Source organism: Eulemur rufifrons, chromosome 11 (assembly GCF_041146395.1).
Source record: "Eulemur rufifrons isolate Redbay chromosome 11, OSU_ERuf_1, whole genome shotgun sequence".
Taxonomy (NCBI): Eukaryota; Metazoa; Chordata; class Mammalia; order Primates; family Lemuridae; genus Eulemur; species Eulemur rufifrons.
The window spans coordinates 5,913,606-5,929,571 of record NC_090993.1 but is presented as its reverse complement, the minus strand read 5'-3'; the positions used below and the strand labels follow the sequence as shown (position 1 = coordinate 5,929,571).

Below are 15,966 nucleotides of genomic sequence, written 5' to 3'. Positions count from 1 at the left end.
CTCTTTTCCTACCATGTGCAAAAGACAGTGACAGGGAAGAGACCCTTTTACACCAAGCCTACGCTCATCCCATGGCTGTGGACAAATACTTCTGGAGACAACTTGAGAACTAACAAGGACACAAACATTTTTTCTCCCTTTAGATGTTCTTTGCAAATCCAACCCATGTTGCTTTTATTTGTCCAAGGGTGACCTTAGTAGGTTTGTTGGTCTCCATCCCTATTCTTTCTTTCTTTTTCTTTTTTTTTTTTATTATTTACTGAAATAAGTGGCAGGATAAGTTCCAGCTCAAACAAGGATTGGTTATACGGTGAACATTTAGTCTTATAGGTTGGCCATTACTGATAAAGAATTTCACTGGGAATTCCCCAATCCATCATAATAGCACACTACCCTTAAAAACACAGCTCCCTTCCCGCTTTTTGGACGGAATGGTGAACTATCCAGTGAAGCAATACTTGGAAACAACAAGAAAGGAAGTTACGTGATCGCTTGCTGATCAACCACAGCCATTCCACATTCAGTAAATCCATTGAGTAGGATTCATAGGTCCCTCCATCACTCTTTCTGGCATATTAGAAATCACGTCTCTAGAAATGAAAAAGAAGAATTGAGATTGTCTTTAAAAACACATGTATATTCTGGTCCTGAAGAATGAGCCCCAGCACAATGTCTAGCTTTGTGTTGATGTTATTTATGCCAAAGTGACCCAACAAAATGCTCCGCTGCAATGCTGACAATCCATCTCTCCACCAGGCTTTCGGTGCTGGCTTCTTCTCATCCGTGTCTGCGACCCGAAGCTGTGCATTTGTTTGCTCTTCTGGGTTCTCAGGGGGGATCTGGTGCCGATTCTATCAGGATACCGCAAAGATTATTTCAAGAAAAAGATTATACATTATAATGCTTAGCATTTATATAGGTTCTTTTGATTTCAAAACAAGTTATAAATATTTCCTACCGTGACAACATTCTTGCTGCGAGGTAGGTAAGTATTACTGTCTACATTACCAAGAGAAACCCGAGGGCAAGGAGCAAAGAACTCTGTTCTCAGCCACAGAGTCAGGAAGAGCATTGGAACCAGGCATCCTGGCCCCCTGCTCTGGGCTCTGAAGAGCTCATACCTCTCTCTAGTGTAGCGACAGTCTCCACTAGTATAGGATTATATATCGTATAGATATAAAAACAACACACAATGACGTTATAGAACAATAATTCAATATTTCTGTTTCTTAGTAAAATATGTTAAGCACAGTATTTAAATTGCATTTCTCTGAAAAGCATTTGGTATATTAAATAGCAGAAGGTATATTAAACAGCTCTATAAACGTTTGCTGGCCTACTCTTAACAGCTCAATGATTCTAAAGAAATTAAAATCCACTGACACAGAGAGATCTTTGTAATACCATAAACTAAACAAAAAATGTGAAAAACTACTTTATTCTCAAAATGCAGACTTCATAGCTTGCTGGATATTAGCAGGTGGCTACATAATTTCTCTGAGTTTGAGAGAAAGGATACATATTGCTGACTGATTTAAAAATATCAACCCGGCAGGGGAAAAGATGCAGTTGAAAGGTGAAAATTAAAGACTGCTATTTCCATTTTGTAGCCATTCTGAGAAATTCATACCTTTTCAAAAGATGTTACCATACTTAGAGCTAATGTCGAGGTGACTAGAGGCACACTATATAATAGGAACATTTTGTGAGACAAGAAAATGATACTAAATAAAATCTATGGTATTAGAAGAAAATGAACAAGATGACAGAAAAGGATATTTTTCAAGAGTATTAAAAGCTGGCATGAGATGTAAGCTGTTCATGCTTCGATGACTGTATAGGGCTTGGAGATAGTTTACAAGGATAAATACTTGGTTTATCAGTCTCTTCTCCAAGGCAAAACCCCCAAAACTTCCCTCTAAATCAGTTTTCAGAATGGTGTTGAAGAGCCCACCTCATGCTAAGCTTCCTAGGAACTGACCGGCTGGGGTCAGCAGAAAAAGTTCTAAAACTAGAAAAGAACAGGAATCGTCTTAAAATTTGTATGCAAACGTAAAAACTAACTTCTCAGCCAGAATGACATTCTCCGTCAGAAGTTAACAGATACAAAAGTCTTAACTTTTCAGTGTACAGGACGCTAAGATAGTGTTGGATAGATATTATGTGTCGTTCGGAGAATATTTTTAGAAGTGTGCTTTTTCCCTAAAAAAAAAAGACATATTAAATTGGTTTTCTCTCCTCAAGTCCTTTATATATAAATATGAAATACAGAGCTGTCCCTGTCAGTTTGTTTGATCCTTCCCATTTGCGTTGGAGGTGGCAGTTTTGTTGGCGAGGGGTCTGGGTTTGAACAGGCTGGAGCAGTTTGGCTGTTTGGTTGGCTGTAAGGTTTTGGCATAAGGTGAATACCAGTCCCTTTCAAACACATCTTTCAGTTGCTTAATGATGCTCCTGTTGTTCCTCACATCTGCCTGGTTGATAACAAGGCCAGTGCCCGCGTTGTGGGTAAACTCATTCCCCACCCAATCAAAATTTCCTGTAGACAAAGAAATAAAAAGGTGAGGCATTAGGATCCACTGGGAATAGTCCCAATAAAATGAAATACAGAGAAGATTTTATTAAAAAATCATAAGCACCCAGGAATAACAACAGAGAGGCTGAATTGTGTTGACAGCTCCAAAAAAAAAAAAAAAAAAGAAACAGAAAAAGAAAAAAAAAATCCTTCCAAGAAACCTTGCATATGGCATATTAATATTTGCATATTATTTTGGCATTTTCTTCAGCTTTGCTCCAGTTGAAACTCAAAACAAGGAATCTGCTGTTCTTTTTTGTAAATGTTATTTCTTATTGACATTCACAAGGCACACTAAATACAGCAACATTTAAAACATATAGGAAGACACTTAAAAATTCTGTGAACAATTACTACCTTCTCTAAGAGACAACATCTAATCCATATGTACAAACGAAGGATTCTAATTTTAATGATGTGAAGTTTTTGTATCAAAGAAAAAGCAGAAGCCAGAGGAGGAGAACCAGTTCCTAAATGAGTACCTAAACTCTCCTCGACTGGACTGTAAACCGTTTCCCAGTCCCAGGGCCAGGCTCCTGGGCCCGGGAATCAGGGCGGTTGCTGTGAGGACAGGCTCTCAAATATGGCTGCTTGGTGGTGGGTGGTATATTCGTTTTCTAGAGCTGCTATAACAAAGTGCCACAGACTCGGTGGCTGAAATGACAGAATTTTATTGTCTCACAGTTCTGGAGACAAAATCAACGTGTCAGGAGGATTTGTTCCTTCTGAGGACTGTGAGGGGAGGCTCTGTTCTGGGCCTCCCTCCTTGGTTTGTAGGCGGCCATTTTCTCCCTGTGTCTCTTCACGTTGTCTTCCCTCGATGCATGTCTGTGTCCAAATTTCCCCTTTTTATAAGGACATCGGTCATATTCGGTTAGGGCCCACCCTAATCAACCCTTTTTAACTTGATTATCTCTGTAAAGACGCTAATCTCCAAAGAAGGTCACATTCTGAGGTACTGGGGTTAGGACTTCAACGTAGGAATTTTGGAGGGACACAGTGCAGTCATGTCAAGTAGTAAGGCTGGGAATGGCCCTAGAAGAGGCCAATAATGTCTACACCACTCTGGTGTAGTCCTTCATCAAGGTGAGGGTAGTTAAAAGGGCTGGACTACCCAAAAGTCCCACATGAATCTCTTATCTTTGGTATCCAACAGGGAGAAGGTTCCAGCAGGAGAACAAAGGTTTCTCCTCAGGAGGATACAGTACCATTTATGTGTTTGTTCTTTTTCACTCTTCGTTTGATGCATATGTATTGAGTGCCTAATGTTTACCAGGTATTACATTAGGGGTATGAATATAACCCTGAAAATGAAAGTCCCTGCCTTCAAGGGGTCCAGGAGGGAAACGCAATAATTATAATGCAAAGTGTATGAGCTTCTACAAGAGATGTGGGTGTACAATGCCACGAAGGCCGGAGAGAAGGAATTTCTAATTCTGGCTAGATGTATCAGAAAAGGAGCATTTCATTGAGTAATAGAGACGTATGGAAGCTTAATTAAGAAAAGGGAGAGCCACACCCCAAACGGAGGCTGGCATCCTGGGGACAAAAGATATAGTTAGAATATTGAAACACGAAGGGGGAGGAGCTACGGGTAAGGTCTAAATATAAGGGCCTTTGGGGATACAGAAATTATCATTTATTAAGTGTCCACTATTAACAAAGCATGATACTTGGTACTTAGATACATTATTTCATATGGTAAAATTTACCTCCACTTTATAGATGAGGAGTGGGAAGCTTAAAGAGGAACAAATTTGCCCAATGTCACATGGCTAATCAATGGTGCAGCCAGTTCCACCAGACAATCACAAATCAAGAATTATTCTCGCCAAAAAATATTTAGCCACATCAAGACCAACAATATTATTTTGCAGATTACTACCAGCTCAGGTATGATCTAGGCTCCCAGTTCTGTTCTCCTCTTAGGTTTGAGCTGGTTCCAGCCCTGGAACTGAGGGCTTTTTAAGTGTAGATCTCGACTTTCTATTCCCTCATCAGCAAGACAGGTACCACTGCAGAAATATTTGCTGAATGGGATGCTGAGACCATCTGTCCTTGGGCATCCTTGACCCAAAGCCCTGTAGCCATCTGTGGGAGAAGCTGCTGGAAGAAGGCACATCCGCGGAGAAAGCCTATATCAGTTCCTTTACAGCTTTCATCCCTTTGTCCCTGCTCTGCTCTCCGGAGCTCCCAAACTTATCAACCCCCTTTCCCACATTGCACCCCCTGGAATATTGGACGACAGTTGCTTTGTCTCTCATTTTACTCCTTAAGTTTATTCCTCACAGTTTAAGGATACCAAGTCCCTAAATCAAATATTATAAGCACAGAGAAGGATCTTCTCTCTTTCTCTCTCTCTCTCCTCTAAGACTTTTATATATCTTAATCTCTGCGTGAGAAATCTTTCTCCACCGCGCCCTGAGCACCAACCAGGCTTTCCTCCCTAACACGAACCAGGAAGGGGGTAATCCAGCGGAGATTTTTCAGTGACTTTGGCAAACTCAGCACCCACTTTTCAGCCCTCCATTGATTCAAACCATCTTCTAGACAAGTTTGTGGAGCTCAGGAGATTTTAAAATTACAGAGATGACACGGTTTGGGGATTCCTCTGTAGGTCTTGTGAAAACGTAATGGAGCTATAATTCCATGCAAGGTCTAGTGTGGATTTTTCTTAATTCTGCATTCTCAGTGAGTGTCTGAGTGATGACTTAGGAGATTCCAGAACATGCTGCTAATTATTTAAATTATTAATGAATTTTCTCTCTTGTTGTTTTTTTTTTTTTTTTTTTAGACAGCCACAGGAGCTGTGATCCCTTGATGTTCTTTGAATATTTTTACACTAGAACTATGTTTCAGTTTAGGGAGTTAATGTTTTGTTAAAATGTTATGTTTAAAATGAACTCATTTAAAATGTACCACATAGGGAAGAGGAAGGGAGAGAGCAAGGAATCCATACTTATTAAGGATACAGATAGATCAGAGACAGCGTTAGGAGCTTTTCATATATTATCTTGTTTAATCCTCATACTACCATTACAGGGCTGGTGCTACTATCCTCATTTTACAGATAAGAAAACAGAGGGTTACAGAAATTATATGATGTTCTACCACTTCCCAGGTTGTAAGTGCTAGAATAGGTTTGTCTGACTCCAAAACACTTACTCATTTCATCCAAAGAACATTTGGATAGATATACAAGTCACTGCTGGGTGTGCACACAACACCTTACTTTAAGTAAACCCTCCGTGTAAAATATTCAGAGTTGAGTCCCTAAATCCTGCTGCGCCTGAAACCTGATCCATCCCTGGGTTTCCCAATAATTGAGCCAAAATTTCCCTTTTTTTTTCTTTCTTTTTCCAAGAAAAGGTTGCTTTCTACTTTTTTTGTTTGTTTTTGTTCCCATTTTTTTATTAAACGATTTTACGGCATTTCTTTTTTTATTTCTTTGTCACTTTAGAAAAAAGTTGATTTCATTCCACTCTCTATAGGTTGATGAACATGAGAAAATCCAAATAATCATATCTTGGGTCACAGAGAGGGACAAAAGGAATAAAATATTCTCATATTCCGGAACAGCCAGGATTAAATACATTTTAAAATACCCCAATATTTTATCCTAATCATGTGACAGTATAAACTATTAAAAGTGGAAAAAGGCACAAGGCCTTCACACCGAGCCAGGAGTTGCTGACCATCCACGTGGCCAGTGGCAGCGTCTGCAGCCGAGGGCTGAGGGGGATGGGATATACATTCCACATTCCTGCATTCCACAAACATGTGAAGGAGCTTAGGAAATTTCTCCCCAAAATATGACTCCTTGGGATGAAGAGTATTTTGAATTCAAGGCCCTCAGAGATCAACAGAGGCCATGGAAGGGGCTTCCCCTCTATCTGCATAAACCAGGCGGACCCCTCAATAAGAACAATTCACTTCCCTTCCCCTCCCTGTTATCTCAATATATTGCAGGAAGAAAGGTCAGCAATGCAACCAGACCTGGCCCATCATTTTAACCGTAATACCTGTCTCTCAGGTTACTTTACGAGTCAATCTGCTTCCCCCCATCCATTCATTCTGCCAAATATCTACTCATCCTCCCTAGCAACCATTTATTGCCCCAAACAGAATTACCCATATTCCTCATCTCCCCATCCTTCTAGAGGGAGGGTTTAAAAATATCCGGATCCCACTGAGATAGTGGCTAATCACTCTGTGATTCTCCCAGTGCGAGCAGAGTAAAATAAATATACCTCTTCCTCTTATTAATCTGTCTTAATTGTGAGTTGATCTTTCAGTTAACTTTTGGGGGGAAAGGGAAGCTTTCCTTCACCCCCACACGTGTTTTTCTTTTCTGCCTTGAGAATGCCGCCTCATCTGCACAATGTAACAGCCACACTACTGTTTTTGGATTTGTCTTCTTTTTATAGGTAATTTCAACTCTGTCCGTGACGGTACCATTTAAAAGGTTACCCTGGACTCACAGACATCGTGAAAAATTAGAATAGATTTGATACACTAGTGAATAATTCCACCAGTATATAGTGATTTCAGCATCTGGAGCTCTATTGCCTTCATAATAACAGCTCACATTAATTCGGTATTATCTATGTGCCAGGTGGTTTGCATATACTATTCCATGTAAATTCACCCAATAAAGTAGAAACTGTTATTAGCTCTATTTTACAGATGAGAAAACTGAGGTTTAGAGAGCCCAAGGGGATTGTCCAAAGTTGGACATTTGGGAAATGGCAGGGAAGGGACAATTGACCGGGCAGTGTGAGTTTTGGCACTGAACGACTCCAATGTCTGCCTCGCCATCATCAACGTCGGGTTGGCTTGAGTTGCAGTGGGCAGGGGAATGAGTACTGTGTTCCTTCCAGTGACAGGACACACCTTCGATGAGCCATTTACCTCCTTCCCTAGACAATGAGGCAAATGGACCAGAGAAGTTCTGCAAAACATTTATGAAAAGACTTCTTACGTGGTCGCCTAGTATATGAAGCGGGTCATAGAGGAGATGTTTGGTTGAAGAGCCCTCTGCCCTCACTGTCCTGTTTCCTGACCTCCAGGTCCCCCCATTATCCAGCAGTGGCTCCCGAGGCCCTGCTTCCTCACCCGGCGGGGGGGGGGGGACCGTGGAGCACAGCTGAGCCACCTGCGTGACCCCCTAGGGAGCCTTACAGCCCTGACACCTACCGATATAAGCTGCTCCATCTGTCACCATGTACTTGTTGCGATTTAACTTAGGAAAAGTATGATTCTTTTGTTCTTTTGTGGCACAAGCATTCTCTCTTTCCAGATCAAAAAATTTCTGTAAGACAAAAAAAAAAAAAAAGGAAACAAACAAAAAAGCAGGTGAATGGAGAACGTTTTGGGTCTTGTTTGAGAGCACAAAAGAGTGTATTATCCAAATATCCACAATAGACCTCATATTGAGTTATTAAAACCACAATCTTGTTGTTTCGTATAGATGAAGCTATTTTTGCTCTCAAATCTATATAGGCAACAAGAGAGAAAATTAGTGTGCTCAACTAGGTCTATAATTAACACTTTTAAGCTTCAACATGAACACAAAATTCATTCTTGCGACAGGGTGAGGGCCAGAAGGTTGTTTAATTTCATTGTCTTATTCACCAGGGTGCACTGGCATTTGAAGCATGCCTCAGGGTGCTTTCTGTCAAGCATGCCAATGAACTAAATGAATATTCTTAAATGTTGCATACATTATGTCAATGACTAGCTGATTAAACTGGGGATTTGCAAAGGTCAAAACAGATTTTGCCACAGGAACAAATAATTTCCATCTAAACACCTAAGTCTACAAGCACTTCTAAAAGGCAACTAAAAAAAAAAAAAAAATCACAACGTTGAACCACGAATCCTGAATTTCAACCTTCATGTGCCCAAAAAGCAGCATTCCAGTTCACCCAACGGCAGGGATGGGGGGCTGGCCACAGGGGTGGCGGGCCTGTGTCTCAGGGGTCTGCTGAATTGGCTAAGTTCTTAGGTGAGGCTTAAGCTGTGGCTGAGCTCATAGGATTCCATGACCGAGTTCCCAGGAAGACGTCAGTCAAGGGTGAAGGTCTCAGGTCTCCTCCGCATTAGAAAATGCCGAACATTTTCAGAACTGCGTGGACTCTTTCTAGAATGTCTTACAGCTGTGAAATCATGTGTGTTTAAAGGAAAGAAGAGGCAGAGAGGAAAATGGGATGATACCTAGAAAAGGAAGCATCGTTTAGAGTTCTAAAACTGTAAGTGTTCAAATTTGGTTGGGGGGAAATAATGAGAGTTGGTCTTCCCCTCGCCCCCAGGGTAGGTGGGGGGTGATGAACAAGGTGATCACTACGCTGTGAGCCCTGCCAGCCCCAAGAATTCTATGCTGATTTTTTTTTTTTTTTTTTTTTGTAAAATTCTTGAGATCCATGGTACAGAGACCAAAACATACTACTCAAGAACTACCTATTCCACAATACAAAGGAACATTCTCCCAGGGCCATATCACCAAAATTATAGGCGATGCTACCTGGTTGATATTTCCTTACTTCCTGTCTTCTGCATCAGTTGGTGGACTCTTCAAACTGACTTAATCCCCTGTGAATGCTCTTAAGTCATAGTTACATATTCATGAGGTCGAGTGAGTGCTAAGGGTGTCGTCACTCGTCACTCGGTTACAGCCAGCAGTCAGCTCTCATGGACATTCTATCACAGCACACGTCCCCCCATTTGACTATTTCCTTTTCAGAAAGATACTATCGTAGAATCAAGATGGATTTAAAAAAAGATAAAATATACATCCTTAGTTAAGTCAAAGATGGAGTCACAGCTTGAGGCTTTAGTAAGAACCCATTTGCTCTAGAAAATCAAAGATGTCCCTAAGGAAGAGGGGAACAGCTTTCTCTGGGAGGCTAAAATGACAGCAGAAATCAGATTTTATTCAGTGGCATTACTAGACACCTGATATGCTATAGGTGACAGCAAAGACATTTTAAAAGTGATCTGTTCATTTATTAAAAATAATAAAAACTCAGCCAACTGGGACAATCTCGTGAGTTGCAGGCTCTTCCCATGAGCCGTTCCTGGCCATGACCCCCATCAGGGTTGGAGGGGAGGGTGCCCACGCCTCTGAGGACAGAGTTTCCCCGCCTCGTTCCCAGGCCATCTGCTTTATTGGTGCTCTGAGGCCTCTGAACACACGCTGTGTGCAAGTTTCAAACGCCCACTTTCCTTGGAAGAGCTTGTGCACGGCCGCTATTTTATAAAATGGCCAGCAGTAAGCTATTCGTGTTTGGTGTATTTAAGAAAGGTGACCATCTGTGTTCAAAAAGAGGAAGCTGATTAAGTACTGTAAAGGTTAAAATGATGGATTCTACTTTCCTTGGAATTTTCTTGCAAGTCTCAAATGAGCATTTAACATTTCACACCCTGGAGATTTCAACTGTGGGTGTCTTAGTAGGAGGTGGGCTGTCAGGTTAGGAAGCTGTGGGTGGGCAGGGACCCCAGATTGGGCTGAGGGGCAGTTGAGAGAGGAGATAGGAACAAACCCACCACACCATGTGTCAAAGGCCCCAGACTCTCCTCTCTGCTCCTGCTAGACACTGCAAACCCTCAGGGTCCTACTCTCCCTTTCTGTGTGTGATTGTTTTGAAAAATGACTTACCCTACCTTTTGAAGTATTTTTTCACTTCACAGATTGTTATCCTGGCTCTCGTTGCAAGTTTACGCGCATGAGTATGCTTACAGCTTTCACGGACATGCAGAGGGAATACATTTTTTATTTAATAACACAGTAAATATAATACTTACAACTTTCAAACTGCAGTTGGCTATTTCAGTGCAAATAGCTTTAAGAGATGAAATAAAGTTAAACGTGAGGGGATCAGTTTCCTTCCAGAAGCTTATAAGGAGTCGAACTTTGACGCTTCGTAAAACTAAGGCTTCTCTTATTTTCCCGTCCAAATCTGGCCAGTAAGTCCTGCAGAAATTATATCCATATAGATCGAAATAAAGAAACCGAGTTAGTTATGGAAAAGAAATTTAGACGACAGAGAACATTTATAGTACTCTGATCATTATGCTGTAATCTATAAATAACCCTGTAGGACAAGCTGAAAAAAATGGAAACCTTTTGGGTTAGGCACCAAGAGATGATGCTTTACTGGGACATGCCCCTGCCTAGAAGGAGATTTCCTGCCATCAGGAACTCCAGCTGCGTGGCTTAGGGAGTGGACAGACTGATCACCGCCATGGGACATCCTCACTACACCTCTGTTCTCCCTGGGCCTCGGTCGATTTGTGCACCAAGAATCAACTTTCCAATAGAACTTCAGTAGGAGCCCTGAGCACCTGCTCTGAACCCAAATGCCACTCAAACGTCTCTTCTTTGGTAACTGCCCCCCAAATGAACTTCTGCTCTGGTCCTCTGAGCTTCCCCACACTCTCATTCCCAGACTGTCCTTAGCGTCCTCTCTCCTAACCAAGCTCCCCAAGACTCCCCTGCCTCCCACCTTTTTTGCCGGGCAGTTGGAATCCCCCATACTTTTTTTTTTTTGAGACAGGGTCTTGCTCTGTCGCCCAGGCTGGAGTGCCTCCCAAGTAGCTAGGACTACAGGCACATGCTACCACGCCTGGCTAATTTTTAAAAATTTTTTTGTAGTGACAAAGTCTCACTATGTTGTCCAGGCTGGTCTCAAACTCCTGGCCTCAAGTGGCCCTCCTGCCTCCACCTCCCAAAGTGGAGGTGGGATTATAGGCGTGAGCCTCCACCCCCGGCTACTGGGCAAGATCTAAATCCTGGATCAGTGCTGTAATTCTCCTCGTCTACTTCTGTACACACAAAGCTGAGGACTACAGGTAAAAATCATTTCAGCCTTGTGCTCCACGTTGGTTTCTCTGTCCCCAGCCAAGTACATCCTCCATGACTCCCCAAAGTCACAAGGCTCCCTAGTGGTCAGACCCTCCAGTTCCTGGTCCTTATCCTTCTCCAGTTGGGTCTCTCACCACCTTAACTTGGGCTTCATGGTTCAGCACTGAACCTGCTAGGCTATTTTTTTCTCCGTCTGAAATTTTGCTCATGCTGTCTCTTCTAACTGGAAAATTCCCTTTCTCATTCTTTTCTAATTCCTGAATATTTGGAAATGTAATTCAGGTAACATCTTCCCCAATAAGCTTCCTCTAGCCCTGAAACTGTGCCATTGGTGTTCTCTCACCAAGCTTCTATAATATTCTGTACATACATCTATTGTTCCATTGATGTCACTGTGTTCTAATAATCCCCTCTGTGCCCATTTGCCATTGTTTGATGGAGTTCCTGGGACTGTATGCTGTTCATACTTTAATGACTGGCACACAGTGCTCAATAAATATTTGTTGAATGAATACATGAATGAAAAATATTAACACCTCAAAGACTAATCAGGCTACATTTTTATTAGTTCTCCATACATCTACTGATTTCCTTCTGAAATATATATTTTGTGAGAATGAAGAAATAAGTAATGAACAACTCCAAACTGAAACCTCAATAATTCAGTGACTTGATTAAAGAAAGAGAGCTTGATTGCAAAATCAGGAAGAAGTGAAATAGGGCTTGTGACTTTTTATTGCAGGATTTATTAAGTCGCACATCCATTGTTTCATTCCCTTCCTACTACCTTGAAAGGTAGAGGTTACCTCCAACACTGTTACTAAATGATGGATTATATTTTTTTACCTGCTGCCAACCATTTCTATAATAATTTGGGAGTACATGAATTTCTTCTTTTCATTTGGAAGTTTGACAATGTGTAGACTAAAAAGTTAAGTCTGTCAGATATTAATTCGTGCCATTAACACATTGAAATTTGATAGTACTTACTTGTTTGTTAAAGCTGATTTCATTCCTGAAACTCCTTTCTAAGACGAAGTAAAGATAAGTAACCAGTCTGACTTTTTAAAAATAATTCATTCATGTGACTGAGAAGAACTTAATTATAACTGGTATGTTTGGACTACTTCTTAGGTCTCTTTGATGACTTTTCATTTAGAAAGCTACGGGCATTTCTAGGCTTGAAATTTTTAAAATACCATAAAAGAAGTGCTTTTTAAATTACAGCTGAAATGGTAGATTAACAACCAAAATGCAAAATTTCAGGTGAAGCTAAAGTTCTTTAACATTCTTTAAGTCTTCTCTAATTTTGATTTCTGATACATTTTAGATTCCCCCAAGCTAATTATTTTCCCCTTGACCATGAAGTACTTCAATATCGTTCATGGGACTTCATGGGACAAAGGTTGTGTCAATCCTGAGAAATCATCATCCCATCCTAACATATAACTCCACAAACTTGACATTATTTTCCTCCTCAATAACAGGAAAACCAGGCAAAACTTACTATGTTTTCAAATCTTTTCAAAGTGAAGCTGAAGTATAAAACTAGATCTAAAACCAAATATACAACAAATGGGAGAAACATAAAAAGGAGAGATAGAAAAGATGTGAAAGTGTGTGGAAAAATCTATGAATGTTCAAAGGATGCACAATATTTGAAAGTAAACATATTTTAATCATGTTCACCTTGCAGCTAACAATGCTTTTCCACTGCCTGTCATTGGGAGCAATCATTTTCTGGGAAAAAGACTCTTTTGCAATCCTATAGTCATTTGCATAAAGAAGTTGCATATTATGCATACATGGGGCTGGCAACATGAAAAATATTCAAGCAATATAGGACACACTTAATCATTTAATGTCAGTAAATGCTTACTCTGAAATTGTAATTTACCAAATTAAAAAGGTCTTGGGTTGCATTCCCAGAAATATGCACTTTGAAAATATTATTTCCTGGGTTAAAATAATTATTCAACCACCTAAATCTCTGAATTCCCAGGAAGAAAACAAAAGTGGAACTACCTGAGCATGGCCATGCATTTATGCATGCAATGATTTTCCAAAGAGTTTGTCATAAATTCCACCCCTAAATTTATTCCAAGGATTTGCATGCTTAAATAATGATGAATTATTGAAAAGGCACTCCATTTTTAAGATGTTCTCTTTCTCGTACAGAGGGATGGATCAACTGAGAATGTATATATTTTAAGTTTCTTTCTCCTTTACGTTGGGAAGATATTATGAGAATTTAGCATTTAATGAAGATTGTTGGGCTGGGCATGGTGGCTCACGTCTGTAATCCTAGCACTCTGGGAGGCCGAGGTGGGCGGATCGTTTGAGCTCAGGAGTTCGAGACCAGCCTGAGCAAGAGCAAGACCCCGTCTCTACTAAAAATAGAAAGAAATTAGCTGGACAACTAAAAATATATATACAGAAAAAATTAGCCAGGCATGGTGGCACATGCTTGTAGTCCCAGCTACTCGGGAGGCTGAGGCAGGAGGATTGCTTGAGCCCAGGAGTTTGAGGTTGCTGTGAGCTAGGCTGACGCCATGGCACTCTAGCCAGGGCAACAGAGCCAGACTCTGCCTAAAAAAAAAAAAAAAAAAGAAAAAGAAATAAAATAAAGAGTTTCTTTTCTCATGGGCTAGTGCCATGGTATTGGCTTCTATGAGCATGGGGCAGCAAGCCCGTTGATTGCATGGTAACATGCATCATGGGTAAATTGCAAGTGCACACCAAGCAGAATTGAGAGTTGTGTTCTTCCCAATGTAACCTGATAGCATCTCAGTGTCCAAGCTGGTTTTTCCTGTGGTCCCCAGCTTAGTGTCTGGCCTCGGAGACTGGGTTCTATCTAGAGGTTGGGCACTCACTGACCTTTTAGTGCTTGTGCTGGAGATGGGCAGGTAGTCCGTGACAGCGATGTACACATACTGCTTGGCGTCATCGATCACACTGTAGATGGCGTCTATGTCAAAGCTTCTGTTTTTAGGGCAAAAGAGTTTGGGAGAATTCTGTGAAGATACAAAAGCCAAACTTTTAGAGTATTAATTTTTTGGCATCTGGGGATTTCTTTGTTGTCTTTATTTGTTTTCGTGGGTCTAGGCTTATAACTAAACTTTTGCAAACCTACTTTCTGGTTCTTGGTCAAAGTAGACAAGGATATTATCAGTCTTACCAAAGTCGAGTAGAGATCGAGGTGTGGTGGGATGGATCTCAAGTCTGTTTCTAGAGTCTGTTTTAGGCTAGAATCCTTGCTTTCAGTACAGACACCTCTGCTTTTCGGAGGACACCCAGCTCCAACCTTACGTGATTCTGTTATACATCCCTGTCACTCATAGCTGTTAATTTTCTCAGGTATTAACCACATATATATACACAAGCATAGCAAGCCATTTACCCCAGAACTCATTTCATTTGAAAGCTGATGTGGCCGTGAAAATGTTCAAGACACAAAATCTAAAAATCTTGGAGTTCTTTTCCCCCAAATCTCTCTTTGAATCAGGAAGACGAGTGTTGATTGTTGAGAAAGGGCCATCAATAATTCTACAGTAAAAACTGGGTGAGTTATTAACATGCCTGAATTCATTAAGAGAGTCAGAGAAGAAGGATGTTCTGAAAGACTTACGCAAAATGAAAAAGGAGGCAAATTCTGCTTGAGGTGGTTTTCATCTTATAAAAAATGATGTTTTTAGATGCAGTTGCTAAAAGGGAAAGAGGTGTTTGCTTTTCTTATTTTTCCACTGGACAGGCCTGGAAACAGTGTTTCTCATAGTTCCTGTCTTACTTGGACAAGTGATATACTATGGGAAGTCTAGGAGCACAAATAATGCAAAGCTTGCTTAATACGAAAAGGCTGAATAAACAGTTTCTGGAACCGTCTGGAATGAATGGCACTGTTGGGTGGTCAGAGTCCCTCCGTACCAAGTCATGTTCTGGAATAACTTAGAGGGTAGTGAAATGAAGCTCTTGGATTGGATGCCCACCCTAGAAAACACATGAGGTTAAGGAAGGAGCATGTTGAAAGAAACACACCCTCCAGGTGTCCCTGCCCAGAAAGTCCTCTAGGCAGGATAAGTTTTTGATCGTTTAAGTTATTTTCCCTTTGGAATTAGGATGAGCTTCATTGCCTTATCTCCAGGATGTTTGAAAAACAAAGACATGTCACTCCCAGGATGAACTGAATCCTGGTCTCTCGGAATCCAGTCCGAACGCATTATATCCCTGGTCCCCTGTCTCTGCCTCTCTTATTTCCCGACTACCATGCTGTCTTTGTCCTGAAACTGAAATAATCACCGGTCCACGGCTGTGCCCTCATCTTGTCTGCCTCTGGGTTTGCGTATATGCTGGCCCCGGTGGCTGATATGTTCCCTTCCTTTTGCCTATCAACGTCCTATTCGTTCTGTCCTCTCAATTCCAGCTCAAACATTATCTCCTCCGTGAAACTTTAAAAATATCTCCAACCAGAGGTCTCATCTCTGTATTCCCGTACTATTTATTTCTTTTTCTTTTTTTCCTAACAAGTTTTAAG

At 41.0% G+C, this 15,966-nt stretch overlaps 1 protein-coding gene across 2 annotated transcripts in view; it reads right to left on the bottom strand.

The window, feature by feature from the left end:
• Positions 1-1,564: 1,564 nt before the first annotated feature.
• Positions 1,565-15,966, bottom strand: part of PLD5 (phospholipase D family member 5) — a 198,300-nt gene continuing 183,898 nt past the window's right edge. For both annotated transcript variants that reach the window (XM_069484645.1, XM_069484646.1), the window contains 4 exons: positions 14,313-14,449; positions 10,376-10,544; positions 7,769-7,883; positions 1,565-2,536 (listed from right to left, as the gene is read on the bottom strand). In XM_069484645.1, coding sequence (XP_069340746.1) covers positions 2,283-2,536; positions 7,769-7,883; positions 10,376-10,544; positions 14,313-14,449 — 675 coding nt within the window. In that variant the 3' untranslated portion in view covers positions 1,565-2,282. The remainder of the gene's footprint in view (positions 2,537-7,768; positions 7,884-10,375; positions 10,545-14,312; positions 14,450-15,966) is intronic.